The sequence below is a fragment of the Musa acuminata genome, chromosome BXJ2-4, assembly GCF_036884655.1.
Source record: "Musa acuminata AAA Group cultivar baxijiao chromosome BXJ2-4, Cavendish_Baxijiao_AAA, whole genome shotgun sequence".
NCBI lineage: Eukaryota > Viridiplantae > Streptophyta > Magnoliopsida > Zingiberales > Musaceae > Musa > Musa acuminata.
The window spans coordinates 20,787,430-20,803,014 of NC_088341.1; the positions used below are offsets into that span (position 1 = coordinate 20,787,430).

General features: G+C 40.3%; 1 protein-coding gene across 2 annotated transcripts in view; it reads left to right on the forward strand.

The window, feature by feature from the left end:
- Window positions 1-15,585, forward strand: part of LOC103974143 (piezo-type mechanosensitive ion channel homolog) — an 82,944-nt gene that overhangs the window by 404 nt on the left and 66,955 nt on the right. For both annotated transcript variants that reach the window (XR_670880.3, XM_009388906.3), the window contains exons 2-3: window positions 1,201-1,281; window positions 12,904-13,063. Coding sequence is in view for 1 of the 2 variants with exons in the window: in XM_009388906.3 (XP_009387181.1) it covers window positions 1,201-1,281; window positions 12,904-13,063 (241 nt within the window). In the remaining variant the exon portion in view is untranslated. The remainder of the gene's footprint in view (window positions 1-1,200; window positions 1,282-12,903; window positions 13,064-15,585) is intronic.

Here is a 15,585-nt window from a genome sequence, read left to right on the forward strand (position 1 = left end):
GATTGCGGAGGATTGCTTGGTATTCGGTTTCGAGAAGTTGCCCGGACGGGGTCAAATTGTTTTTGTTTCTTGCGAGGGAGTGATTGGTTGAAGAATATAATTGTTAATCAGTTAGATGTTTGACTGTTAGAGTGCGATTGTTTTGTAAGGTTTTTAACCGGAATTTTGCGGTGCATATTAGGTTACCACAGACCTGTAGCTTAGAATTAAGGCTGGTGTGAGCTTTGATTTACTGCAGGGTTTTTCTTGCCATAAACGAAAAGGTAATTTCTAGCTGAATCCGGAGCTTGCATGGATGGTTTAGAGCAAGAAAGTTCAAGGATGGATGAGTGGATTGCATGGATAGTTTTGACTTTTGAGAAAAGAAAAAGTTCACGACTCTTTCCTGCGCTACGTCCATGAAACCTCTTGATGAAACTTTCACAATCTACTGGTGTTTTAAAGCTTGGGGGGGGTCGGTAATGGAACGGAAAACATAAAAGTTATGGAGAAGAGGAATTGATAAAAGCGCACTTGATCAGTAGGAGTATAATGTTAGCACTAAAATTTACAACCAAAGCATGTTCAAACAGGAGTCCTGGAACTTGGGTAGAGAAATAGAATAATTGATGGGATGCTTAAATAGTTAAGTTGTTATTGAGGTTACTTAGCTTGTCTCCAATGTAGATTGGTGCTCTAGTGATACCAGATACTCTATCGTATGGATTGTTGGTCTCTATGGGTAAAGGAGACTAGGGAAGGAGTAAGACAGCAAGGCTGTTGTGCAGGCTATTGAATATAATGCTTGTAAATAAGTAGATGTAGGTGGCCGGGTTGGTTGGACATGTTTTAAAGATAGGACATCACTTGCAAAGTGAAACAAGAAGACATAATTTAAATCTAATGTATGCCTTTGAGAATGTGGCCTTGCACTTACACATAATTTGAAAAAATAGAAATTTAATTCATTCTATAACATTCATCAAAACTCTGTTTACTTTGTGCAACCTATTTATGTTGGAATAACTGCAAAATATTGTACCACACTTCCAAAGTTCAAAATGATGTCATTCTTCAGGACAAACTCACCCTGCTTTTGAAAGTATATTAGTTGCATATGTTCATTTGTCAGTTTATTGATTATCATGGGAAGTCATGATGAACTTAGTAGATTATTCTTATTGGTTCGCTATATAAAAGCTTTCCATTGTTTTTCTGCAGCTTCTTTGCTTGGTTGGAATTTGATCTCTCTGATCGATATGTTACTTTTTTTTGCGATTCTCTTTGTTTCTCCAAGAGGAGGTATGATTTTTCCTCTCACACGCCATCTTGATCTCATGTCAACAGTTTTTATATTCTAATCCAGTAAGTCTCTTTCAGAATATATATTGTTACACTTTTTGACCATATTTATGGGGCTTCTTTAATTCCTTAACATTTTCTATCAGACAATCATATACTTGTTATTTTTTTATATGCAATTTCATATGACTTTTTTATGAAATTTCTTTTTAATCTAAGGGGTATACAACAGTTGCATGGAGGTCCTGATGATCTCTGCACTTCAGCATTCTGCTTTAATTCTATGATTAATGTATTTAGCTAAAATGTGCAAAACATTTACTTTTAGAGCTTCCTGCCTACTTGTCTTAACTATATATATTTTTACTTCTTCTTGTCATAGCTAAATTCAGTGATTTAAAAAGCGCTAGGCGCCAAAAGGCGCCAAGGTCCAAAAACGCCCGAGGCGCTAGGCGCTCGCCCAGGCGCTCGCCCGAGCGAAGCGAGGCGCTAAAATATAAAAATATAAAATATAATTAATAAATATAATTATTTAAAATTTTAAATAAAAATATAAAAAATATAAAATATAATTAATAAATATAATCACATTAACAGTATAAATCTGCTGACGGAGAAACGAGGAAGCAGCGGCGGCGAGCGGCGGCAGCGGCAGCGGGAAAGGGAAAGGGAGCGGAAGGCGCGAGCAGCGGGAGGCCTCGAGGGAGGCGCGAGCAGCGGGAAGGCTCGCGGGAGGGCTCGCAGGAGGTGAGAGGGCTCGCGGGAGGCGCGAGCAGCGGGAGGGCTCGCGGGAGGCGCGAGCAGCGGGAGGGCTCGAGGGAGGCGCGAGCAGCGGGAAGGCTCGCGGGAGGGCTCGCAGGAGACGCGAGCAGCGAGAGGGCTCGCGGGAGGCGCGAGCAGCAGGAGGCGCGAGCAGCGAGAGGGCTCGCGGGAGGCGCGAGCAACGAGAGGGCTCGCGGGAGGCGCGAGCAGCGGGAAGGCTCGCGGGAGGGCTCGCGGGAGGCGCGAGCAGCGACAGCGGCGAGCAGCGGCAGCGGGAGCAACGGCAGCGAGCGACGAGATCGTGATCGGGATCGGGATCGGGATCGAGAGCGGCAGCGGCAGCAGGTTAGTGTTGGGTTAGGGTTAGGGTTGGGGTTATATCGGTTTAGTTGGTTCGATTGAACCAACTAACAACCGAACCAGACCTAAAATTCTGGTTCGGTTTACCCAGGCGCTCGCCCGAAGCGCCCAGCGCCTGGGCTCAGGCGAGCGCCCAGGCGGCGCCTGGGCTCAGGCGAGCGCCCAGGCGGCGCCTGATTGAAGCGCGCCGCCTGGGACATTAGCGAGGCGCTCGGGCCTCGCCTCGCCTCGCCCGAGCGCCTAGGCGAGCGCCCGAGCGCCTTTTGCAATCACTGGCTAAATTTACTAAAAGATTATCCCTTTCTTTTCTAAAACCCACCATAATATATCCTTAAGAACTGCATCATAGGTTTCATCAATAGAACCCATCTGCAATTCTTTATTTTTCTCTTTGCATTTTTCATTAATTTTCGTAGTTAATGAACAACTTCTATGATTTCTTTTTCAATCACAAAATCAAACTGATTTACAGAAGTATGTGTCTTATATGTTAGACTTTGTTGAATTACTCTCTCCCAACATAATATGGTTCATTAACTTAATTCTTCTATAATTGAACTACACAAATATCTCTTTTGTTCTTTATATATTAATACTAAAATGATTCAAAATTTATCACGACTTTGTTGAATCACTCTCTTCCAACATAATATGTTTCATTAGCTTAATTATTCTATAATTGAGCAACACAAATATCTCTCTTTTTTTATATATATCAATATGAAAATGATTTAAATTTATTAGGCAGGCATTTCTGCTTCTCAAAGTTTTGTTAAATAACAGAATGACAAGTAGATTTCTTAAACAACAAATAATAATAGGAGTGCCATTAGGTTCTATACTCTTGCCTTTTTGTTCTCTTTAAAGCTTTTTAACTTGATTTGTTTCCATAAACAAATATATGGTTACCATACTTATGAGTTATGAATATCTCTAATTCTATAAACAAATATATGTTCACCATACTTATGAATATGTGTTACCTCAAAAAGTAAATTGCCTATATAATCTCTATCAAATAACTAGTAAAAGTAGTTTCTCCATCTTCCCTCATCTTCATGTCATTATCAACACCTAAAAAATTACAAGACAATTGATTTATTAGAGTATGACAATCAAGTTGAATACTGTCATGCATGTTCGCCTTATCAGTCTGTACCGATATACCGATCCACTGGCGGTACGGTACATATCAATATACCGACACATGATGCAATGAGGTGTATCGACAAACTAGTATGTATCGCCCATATTGATCCCTTGTTGGACTGGTATGTACAGCCCAGGGATTGCTGTACCACTTGAAATGATAGTTTTGGCGGTACATACTGGTCCGGGCGTGGACCGATACACGGACCATCCCGTTTGGAGCAGTCTGCATTAAAATAATAATAAAAATAAAAAGTGGTGTGCCCCAATCCATTTCAGCATTAAAAAAAAATTATATATTAGGGCTCTTCTTGCATACGAAGCAACGACATTGCCTCTTCATCGCAGCGATGCTGCCTCTTCCCGGTTGCGGCGACACTACCTCTTGGTTGATTCGAATATGTTTCATTAGTTTAATTATTCTATAATTGAGCAACACAAATATCTTTTTTTTTTATGGATATAAATACGAAAATGATATATATTTATTAGTCAGGCATTTTTTGCTTCTCAAAGTTTTGATAAATAACAGAATGACAAGTAGATTTCTTAGACAACAAATAATAATAGGAGCGCCATTAGGTTCTATACTCTTGCCCTTTTGTTTTCTTTAAAGCTTTTTAACTTGTTCCGTTTTCATAAACAAATATATGATTACCATACTTATGAGTTATGAATATCTCTGATTCCATAAACAAATATATGTTTGCCATACTTATGAATATGTGCTACCTCAAAGTAAATTGCCTATATAATCTCTATTAAATAACTTGTAAAAATAGTTTCTCCATCTTCCCTCATCTTCGTGTCATTATCAACACCCAAAAAATTACAAGACAAAATTGATTTATTAGAGTATGACAATCAAGTTGAATACTGTCATGCATGGTTCGCATTACCGGTCCATATCGGTATACCGACACGTGTTACAGTGAGGTGTATCGACAGACTGGTATGTATCGCCCATACCGATCCCCTGTTGGACGGGTATGTATCGCCCAGGGATTATTGTACCATCTGAAATGATGTAATTTTGGCGGTACATACCGGTCTGGGCGTGGATTGATACGCGGACCACCTTATTTCGGGCGGTCTACATTAAAATAATAAAAAAATCAAAAAGTGGTGGGCCCTAGTCCATTTCAACATTAAAAAAACATATCAGAGCTCTTCTCGTGTACGAAGCCATGACACTGCCTCCTCGCCGCAGTGATGTTGCAGTGACACTACCTCTTCGCTGTTGTAGCGACGCTACCTCTTGGCTGATTCGCCACTTAGATGCTGCAGCGGTGCTGCCTCTTCGTCGCTTCACCATTGTGATGCTACAGCGACATTGCCTCTTTGTTGCTTCATCGTTGTGATGCTGCAGCGGCGTTGCGTCTTCACCGCTTCGTCGTTGCGATGCTATAGCGACACCGCCTCTTCACTGTTGTGATTCTATTGCTTCCCTTTGACGTTGCTGCTGCTTCCTAGGTATCGCTGCACTTCTTCTCCTCCTTTTCTTTCTTCTTCTTCCTTCTTCCTTTCTCCTTTTTCCTCCTCTGTTCCTCTATTGGACCTTCCTCTTCAACCTCTTTTTTTTCCTCGTCGAAAAATCGGTACGCACCGATGTACCATGTGTCGGTACGGTGGTACAGAGAAACGCGAGCCGTGCTAGCGGTCGATTGGCACACAGACTCGGATTAGTAAGTCAAACCTTGGTACCGCTTGTACCGAGTGGTACACTGTGGTATGTCAGTGTCATGTGTTTTTTTTTTTTTCAAAAAAATTGAAATTAGATCGATGATTCTATGGGATTTGATCCAAGGTAGGATAAGGATTGTTTAGAAATTGTCTTGTTTATTCAGATTGTATGATCCTAATCACTGAATCGTAGGATTCTAACAACAATGTGTATCATATCTTAAAATAAATTAAGTTCATTCAATATGTGACAAAATTTGGTGAGAAAGTGTCTTATTGATTTTGATTCAAGTGGCAGCACATTTTAGGTCCTCAACCGGTAATTTATTTACCCAGGATTGCATTTTTTTAAGTGCTACACTAAGTAAGGAGGGGTTACATATGGACCTTTCCCGGTGCCCTTAAAGCCCCTTTATCCTCACTTTATACATCTTGACCAAATTTGTGGTGTATTAATCATTATATATCCATTAGATCTCACTGAATCTTACTTAACTATGAATCAAGAAATCATATGGCTGTCTTGTTGACGCTCGAGAAATCATGAACCTTTGAGGAGGCTCAATTTGGTGCTGATTTGGGCATGCAACTAGCGGCAGATTTCATCACCGTCAAGTGGTCATCGAGGGAAATTTTGAGTGCCATCAGATTCCGATTTGGGCATGCAAACAGTGTTATCTGGATTTCCTTGCTGAAACCTGATCTTTGGGTGGGTTGGCATGTACAGGTTGGGAATGACCACCCCTGGATGATAACAATAATCTAGTCCTCTTGTTTATGTTATGGAAATTTTTTTTTTCTAGAGCTACTGTAGTAGTTCATGGTTCTTAATAATCTTAGATTGAAAACTTCAGAAAGTCCTTCTTGGAGAAAGTACATTTTTGCTATCTTACCATTGTTTTTCTTTTTAATTGATGCTTTTTCCTTTTTCATGGAAAGAAATTATTTTACCATTGGATCTAATTTCGTATGCCTTTGGTTGTCTTCTATCTAAAATGATTATCTTTTGTTTTACAGTTATTGTAATTTTTATGCATTTTTAAAGGCAATGGAATTCTTATATACTTTTAAAAAATAGTACTTACTGTGGTTTTATAATATTTATACTGGACCCCCTATCAATTGTTGGCTGGACCACTATAGGCCTGGTATGTACCAGCATTTCAACATACCATATGCTGGCTTACTTTTGGACATTGAAAAAGGGGGTGGAGGAGGAGGGGAGGAGGAGGTGGAGGTTGAGGAGGATGAGGAGGAGGGGAGTATTAGGCTGGCAGATGGTGCAAGGAGGGAGATCAACCAATATAAAGAGGTATTAAAACCTAAAAATCGTGAACTGTCAAATTTGTAAAAGGAAAATAAACTCAAACTGGGTGGTGAGCTTTCTGCAAGTTAGTGGGCGATAACCTACAAACTGTACAAAACCCCATGGTTCTTACAGATTTATTTGATAAAACCAAGGTTCTAAATACCAAGGTATGCAGTTTCGAATAATACTGCCCATACCGGATGGTACTGTTAGGACCCTTTTTATAAGCTTTTGAATAATGTTTATTGAGTCTGTTTAGTTCAGTTGTTTATTGAGTTTGTTTAGTTCAGTTAGAGTCAGATAGAGGTTTATTTAATATTTATTTATTATTAGAGTCTAAGTCCTGGTGGACTGTGGGTGGAACTCTATAATAGTGATGTAATCGTTTCTCTTGGGAGGCCATGAAATATTATTATTAAGTCTTTTGACAAAACCCTAGGAGGCCGATCCCCTCGAAGCGATCAAGGAGATCGATCCCCTCGAAGTATCATTCCCTTTTCTCCCCTTCCATGATAAGACCCTAAGGTCTTATCAATTGGTATCAAAGCAGCAATCCTCGGTGTTCTCACTGCAGTTATCAGTCAAAAAAAAAAAAAAAAGAAGAGAGGAAGAAGAAGTCGTAGCCACGCACCACCGTTGCCGCCTTCTCCACTGCCGCCCGCCTCCCCTTGGGTCGCAACCGCAACCGCTCAGCCTCCCCTCCTTGGCGATCGTTGGTGACGCTGCTCCCAACCGTGCCACCACCGTTGCCTCCTTCTCTACCGTCGCCCGCCTCCCCTTGGGTCGTAGCCGTAGACGCTCGACCTCCCCTCCTCGCGGCGACCAAAACAGGGCAACCGAGAAAGGGCCGCCGCCGCTATTTCCGGCCAGCGGACCACTCCCTGGCAGCGCCTAGCCTCGGCACCCCTTGCTGCTCCTCGCCCTCGACGACCTTGCTCCCAACCGCACCGCCACTACTGCCTCTCAACCCCGGCAATAACGTTTCCTTCTGCGGTGCGACAGAAACAGAGCTCCCTCTGTTGTTGCCGCCCCCCGTCGATCCTTATTGCGACCCAACGGTCGCTACTTCGCAGCCAGCGGACCACCCCCTCGTCGCTTCTACCGTCGGCGACGCTGCCCCCAACCGCGCCACCATCGCTGCCTCCCCTTGGGTGGCAGCCGTAGTCGCTTGACTATCCCTCCTCACGGTGATCAAAACAAGGCAACCACGACCGCCGCAGCTATCGTTGTTTCCTCAACCGCACGCGATCCCTCGGCGTCACCAACGCCTCCTTCCGCAGTGCCATAGAGACAGAGCAATGCTGCTTTCCATCCGCGCCGTCGCAGCCACTGCAGCAGTGAGCCCTTGGCGGCGCTACCCCCAGCCGCACCACCATCGCTGCCTCCCAGCCCTCAGCAGCAGTGATCTCTCCACGCAGCGACCGCAACAAGCATCGCTGCCTCCCACGCAACGACCATAGCTACATCCTCACATCCTCGCAGCAACCCTTCATTCCCACAGTGTTGCCACCGACCGCGTCACAACAGCAACACCGAATAGGGCAGTGATTAATGCCCTAGTCCTGACACCAGAAACAGGAGTTGAGATTACAGATTTGCAGTCTTACGCAATGGCCACCGATAACTCAATGAAAGCACAAATAAAAGCATTGGAAATCAGAGTTGAGAATCGACTGCAAGAAACACTTAATGATTTCAAAAAGAGCCTACTGGAGAGTCTCAACAAATTTCAACAAGATGGGGGCTCAAGTTCTACGTTGCACAGATATGGAAATACAGGAAAAGGACCCCAAGACTATGACACAAACTACTCACACATGAATGTGGAATTTCCGAGATGGGAAGATGGATATCTGACCAGTTGGATCTCTAAGGCAGAATTTTTTTTTTCGTTTTTACAGAACTCCAGAAGAATCCAAGGTGGAAATAACCTCAATCCAACTAGAGGGAGATGCAATCCGGTAATATGATTGGTACGAAACTTGCCACGGAGTCCCCTCGTGGGTGCAATTTAAGAGGACTTTTTATTCACTTTGGACCATCTGAGTACGAGAATGTTGATGGGCAGCTCGCCAAAATTTGTCAGGCTTCTACAGTGTTAGAATATTAAAACAAATTTGAACGATTGTCAAATCAAGCTAGAGATTGGTCTGAACGACAACTGGTGAGAACATTTATCGAAGGACTTAATCGAGATATCTGGTGTGAAGTTAAGACTCGTCAACCTCGCACTATTGACTATGATGGTTGCGATCTCATTCGCATATCTACACGAGAAAAAAATTAGTAGGGAAAATCATGGAAACATAAGTGACAACAACCAGATGATCAACAAGCCACCCGCCCCATCTATTCCCAATCGAAACCCTGACACCCGAAGACTAACCCAAGAAGAACTCAAGGAAAGATCAGCAAGGGGTTTGTACTATGATAAAAGGTGGAGTATGAAGCACCGATGTAAACAAGAGCAACTTCTGATGATTGAACCAATTGGAGAGAAACCAGAAGCTAAGAGTGTGGACTCCAATCATGAAGGTATAGATTCTAATGAAGATGTTGGATCTACCATACATACAATGCGTGCATTAACCGGCTACTCTAACCCACAAACTATGAAAGTTGGTAGAACTCTGGAATATCAGCATGTTATAGTTTTGATTGATACTGGTAGCACTAACAATTTTATGGACAGTGAAACTATTGACCGATTGACCCACCACATTGAAGGCTGTGACAGATTCGAAGTAAAGATCGCTGAGGGACGAATTTTAACTTGTGATAGCAAATGTTCAAAGATAAAATTAATTGTACAGGGCCAGAAGTTTCTTGTAATGATTACTACACTGAAAGACCGACCTGTTGCTTACACTATCAAAAAGTGGAGACCATACTTACTTGATCAACGGGTTGTGATGCGTTGCAGATAGCCTATGACTGAAGTGCTAAAAGAGAAGCTCCCCGAATTTGATACTGCTCAGCCTTGAGGACAAGGCTGATTTGAAGAGGGAGGAATTGTTAAGACCATTTTTCTGAGCTTTTGAATAATGTTTATTGAGTCTGTTTAGTTCAGTTGTTTATTGAGTTTGTTTAGTTCAGTTAGATTCAGGTAGAGGTTTATTTAATATTTATTTATTATTAGAGTTCAAGTCCTGGTGGACTCTGGGTGGAACTCTATAAATAGTGATGTAACCGTTTTTCTTGGGAGATAATAAAATAATATTATTCAGTCTTTTGACAAAACCCTAGGAGGTCGATCCCCTCGAAATGATCAAGGAGGCCGATCCCCTCGAAGTGATCATTCCCTTTTCTCCCTTTTCTCCCATGATAAGACCCTAGGGTCTTATCAGGTACGTATCGATCCATCAGCTGACCGGTACATGGATCGATCGTTACCGAACGCTATATATATATATATATATAGATATATATATATATATATATATATATATATATATATATATATATATATATATATATATATATATATATATATATATTTTTTTTTTTTTTTTTTTTTTTTTTTTTTTTTTTTTTTTAAAGGCGACGTCGCGTCGCCTCGGCGACCTCGCCGTCGATTGGAGAAGGAAAAAAAAAATACATATATACATATATACATATATACATACATACATACATATATACATACATACATATATACATATATACATATATACATATATACATACATATATATGTATATATATATACATATATATGTATATATATATATTAAAGGCGACGCCGCGTCGCCTTGGTGACGTCGTCGAAAAAGGCGACGTCGTGTCGCCTCGGCAATGTCGTCTTTTATAAAAATATTTTATATATAAAAAATCTTTTATATATAAAAAATATTTTATATATAAAAACAAGGCGACGTCGTCGAATTATATATATATATATATATATATATATATATATATATACCGTTCAGTATACTGTATCGTACTGTACCGAGCGAATATGATAATGAAAGCGTGCTTGACTTGGAGTAAGTGAACTAAGCAATTAACTCAGAATGTAATAGCAATGAAACGCAGAAAGAAAGTGCAAACCGGATTTATAGTGGTTCGGTCATCATGACCTATGTCCACTTCCGATTCCTTTTTCGTCGAGACCACCGGCGATCACTAACTATCTTCCTTTAATGGGCGAAGACCAACTACCCTCTTATAAATCTTTCTTCTTTTCACAAGTTTAGAAGACAACCTTTCCAAGCCTCACACCTCTCTTAGAATGATCACAAAGCGAAAGAAGGAAGAGGACACTTAGCACTTTTTCAGCATTTTTACAATTCAAAATCTCAGGACTTTTGTTCACACTTTCGTTGCTCTTTCATGAAGGAAAGAGTGAGGATTTTATAGGCCCCAATGTTTTAAAACATGGAGCCAAAAAGTGTTTCATCCTGGGTTTCCAGGGTACTGGTGGTACCACCGCCTGACAGAGCCTTGGAGACTGGGCTCTGGCGGTACCATCGCCTGATAGGGCGGTACCATCGCTTGGCAGCATTAACTATCGGTGGTACCACCACCCAGACCACTTGGGAGGTCGAGCCTCAAGCGGTTCCACCGCCCAGTCTAGGCGGTGCCATCGCCTGACGTGACTCCAAGTGGCTGAATGGGCCATCCAACCAGCCTAATTCAGCCTTGTTTTAGGCCCAATTGGCCCCTAATTGAGTTAGTAGGATTTCTCCCAAAACTAACTCAAATTAAAGTCCTAACTACGATAGTTAAGGCTAAAACAATTTACGATACAAGCAATCTAAGTTGTCCGGCACATCAATTGTTCAAACGAACTCTTGGTGAACATTCGGCGAGCTCTCGGCGAGCTTTCGACGAGCTCCCGACGATCTTCCGGCGAGCTTTGGGCGAACTCTCAATGCATTGTCCGATCCTTCGGTGTATCCCTCGATTTATCCGGCCCGATGCCCGATCATTGACTCCGGCCCAACATTCGATTCTTCATTAATTATTTTGCCTTTTTCATGATCGTAGTTAGTCCTGCATCACTTATCTCAACATATGGATTAGATTATTAATTCATTAATTGATTTCATCATCAAAATCTGAGATTCAACAGATATACCGTATGCCATTGGTGCATCAATATGGTGATGATCGTAGGTTGATCGTCATGAATCACATGTGTTAGAGGCACCAATATGGTGATGATCGTAGGTTGATCGTCATGAATCACATGTGTCAGAGGCAGCTCCTAATGCATGTATTGGTGAATGTCAGAACTTATACTTTCAATACTGATCTGCTGCTTCATATCATACTGTTGCTAAGAAAAGTATGACTAACTATCACCGTACTACTGTTGGCCGTAAGATTCTCTATAATACGATGACTATAAATACGATAAGCTTCGTTCTGTGTCTACATCGTGTAGGCTTTGTTGTATCTATTCAAAATCATCCACTAGCTTCCCCTTCCCCTTTCGTGCATAAACAAAGAATTTTGACCTGTACCGATTGGTACCGGCCGGTAATGATTGAAATTTCGACCATTATAGCCCGGTACAGCCTCGTATTGTTTGATACAGGGCCAAATACTTGATATCACCCGGTAGCAGGTGGTTCGTGTATCGGTCTGTTAGCGGACTGGTACGTACTACTCGTACCGAGGGGTATGGTACGGTGTTCAAATCATTCGATAAAACTATACATTATTGTAGTAATTAGTTACCATAATCATCTTTATGGAATGAATGGGGGCCTTAGTAGTTTCTGTTTCATCAATGACATAAAATAAGGTTTTTATCGTGGACACATTTTTTAACGAAGCCATGCATTCTATTATTTCATTTCCTTGTTGTGAGCCAAATTTAAAAATGTATGAAGAATATGATTATCTTCCTTATATGTTGGATAAACGAGTCCTTATTTGTTATGGACTTATCTGGTATAAGTAGCAATACATAACTTAAATTGTCAATGGCAAATTGAATTTTCATATAGGATTTGTCATTTTAGAGAAGTGAGGGGAATCATCAAGCTGTTAATGTTTATTTTCTTTGCTATTGTATCTTAGTTCAATTATGTACTTTAGTTGCTTTTAGCTGACACAGAGTCTTAAGTTTATCTGATGCTGGAGGTTTCTAAGTTCTAACTATGCCTTCAATTACTGCTTTGTTGTGAATTTGTTCTGAATAAATTTATGCCTTTTGCATTCAGAAAATTTGCAATTTCTTTTGTCTGGACGGTGTTATTTTCGAAATAATTTACAAATTTAGTCCTGATGGAGTATTTTAATTTACTTATCATGGTACAGATTTATTTGCTTAGTAGCTTTGAAAAGAATATAGTTGGTTCTAGCATAATATTCTCTATGTTATATTCTGGTTTTTTGGCTTGGCAGGATTCAGTTCTTGGACAGTATATACCACAGCATGCTGTACAATCATCTTTTCAATGCTTATGCTCTTAGGGCAAATGATTTTTCATCTTGTTTGGTGTATTGAAGGGGACAAATGGCCTATAGCAGATGCTTATTGGGCCAAGCTAATTGGATTAGTAAGGTGATTTTGGCATTAATATCGATCTTCTTGGTTTATAGTTCTGGTCTTTATGTGAAATTTGTTCTATACTGAACCTGATGGCTGAGATCTCAATTCTTAAATGCTTGAAATTCAAATTCTTAATAATTTGTCTGAAACATAGTTTTTTCTGACATTCTAACAAGCACCTTGATGTTGTGGAAGTCAGCTATCTTAGTCTTATTTTTTTATTTTAAAATCCATGGGAAATTTACTATTGATTGATTGCATCAGTTTAGAGAGACACAAGTATATTGCTACTTGTCAGCATGAATATTAGTGAGAGAGAAGTCAACTAAATATTTTCTCTCCATCACATGGCTGCATGACAACCAAGCTATAGGACCATTTTTTTGAACTTATTATGTTTACTTTTAGCTGTTCAATCTGCTGTTTTCTCATATTTCTTTTAGATAATGATCCACTCAGTATTTTAGGTTTTGCTCATTTAAAATTCTAATCTTAAAAAATATGCTGTTTTTTAATATAGTTCTTTGTGATAGGTCATAAGTGCAAGTGCATGGTGGACCACTAATGTAACACCTTTCTGGAGCTTGAAGGACCAACCTTTAAACCAAGGACTGCTGTACCACTCGAAATGGTACAATACAGGTGGTACATATTGGTTGGGCATGGGCCGATATGCGGATCACCCCCATTTCGAGTGGTCCAGTTAAAAAAATAAAAAAAATCATAAAAGTGGTGGAGCCTTGTGCAACTCAGCATTAAAAAAAGAAAAAAAATTAGGGCTCTCTAACGCGATCCCTCTTCTCGTGTACGATGCTGCTGCCCTTGCCGCTGCCTTGCTAGTGTATCTTTGCCGCTGCTGCCTTGCTATCGCTTCACCATTGTTGCCTCATTGCCACTTTGCTGTTGCTGCCATTGCTACTGCCGCTTCGTCGCCGCCGCCACCACTTCTCCTCTTCTTTCTTCTTCTTCCTTCTTCTTCCGCCTCCTCCATCGCTACCTCTTCTTCCTTCTTCTTTCCTCCTCTGTTCCTCTACCACCCCTTCCTCTCCTCCCTCTTTTTCTTTCTCACCGAAACACCGGTACATACCGGTGTATCATGTGTTGGTACATTGGTATTGACTGGTACATATTGGTCCGATAGATCATTGAGATGGGTCAGGTACTTGAAAAGGTGAGCCTTGCTTTAAACATTCTAATATTTTCAAAGTGAGGGAATGTCTTTTAATGGAGAAGCAGAACCTTAGTCTTACTAGTCATAGAACCAAAGTTAATGCAATAAACGTTTCATAAAATTTTAAAGGTATGATTGAGTTATTTTTAGTCTTGAAAAGCACGATGGGCATCAGTACATCGCTTTGGTTCTTTGTTCATCTGAAGGGCTTTCAGATTGGTATCTCTATTTTTATATTCAATAGAGGTCTAAAACGTGTTTGTCAATATGAGAGATGTTTTTGTACAACTGGTTTGTGGGTATATGTGGTTCTCATTTGCCAAGTTTTCCAATTGTGACAAGTTTCACTCAGAACCTTCTGTTGGAATAAAGCATATAAGCAAAATTTTAAGCTATGGACATTTGTTCTTGTGAGATCATTTTGTGAATTTAAGAAAACTTTGTGGAACTAAAATTTGGAACAATTAGGAATACATAAGAATGTGTGCATATATGATAGGGAGAAAAGGAGGACAGACAATAAACTATAGCAGGGTTGAGCTACATTCTTATTAATGAATTAGATGACGGCTCTTAAATGTTAGTATGACACAATGCACTTATTTAACCGTGGATGTGTATGTTTGTATCATAGTGATTGGTACTGAGTCTATTGACAATATAATTCCTGGTCCAGAGATGGCATGTCTAATTTACAAATGCAAATGTCTGGTGACGTTGAATACTTATACAAAGCTTGTCATTTTGATTGGACCCCACTAGCCATTAATTTAGATGTCTGGATTCTCCTAGAGTGTGAACCTTTTAAGACATATGCATGACTATTGCACATTTTCAAATCCAAATTGCCATCAGGTAGTAAAATTCTAGTTCATTAGCAGGAAGAATGATTTTTTGTAATATACTCTTTTTATGTGTGAGTTCATCTCAGGTATGACTACTCTTATTTTAATTCTAGGTGTACATTGTTAAATGGTGCATGCATATGTCTTTTTCCTGGAAATAAGCACCTGAGAATCTGAGTGTTTTCTTTTTCTTTATTGTCAACAGTGATGAATACTTGAATAGTATGTTGTGAAGAAAATGCTTGCAGAAGTTCTATATTTACAAATATCAAATAATGAAGCTCAAGGAAATCAGAATTCATGCTCAATGTCACTCATCATATTAGATGATTTTCATTGGTTCTGCACATGATAGCCGCTATAGTGCCAGTGCATAAAAGAAAAGTCAAATTTCACACTTGCTGAAGATTTGAGTTAGTGAAATTTCCTAGATAAGATCCCATTGACCATTGTTTATGCCGATGGTTAGTAATGAGTCTAAAATCACTTAGATGCGACTTGATTACAAACTTCCAATA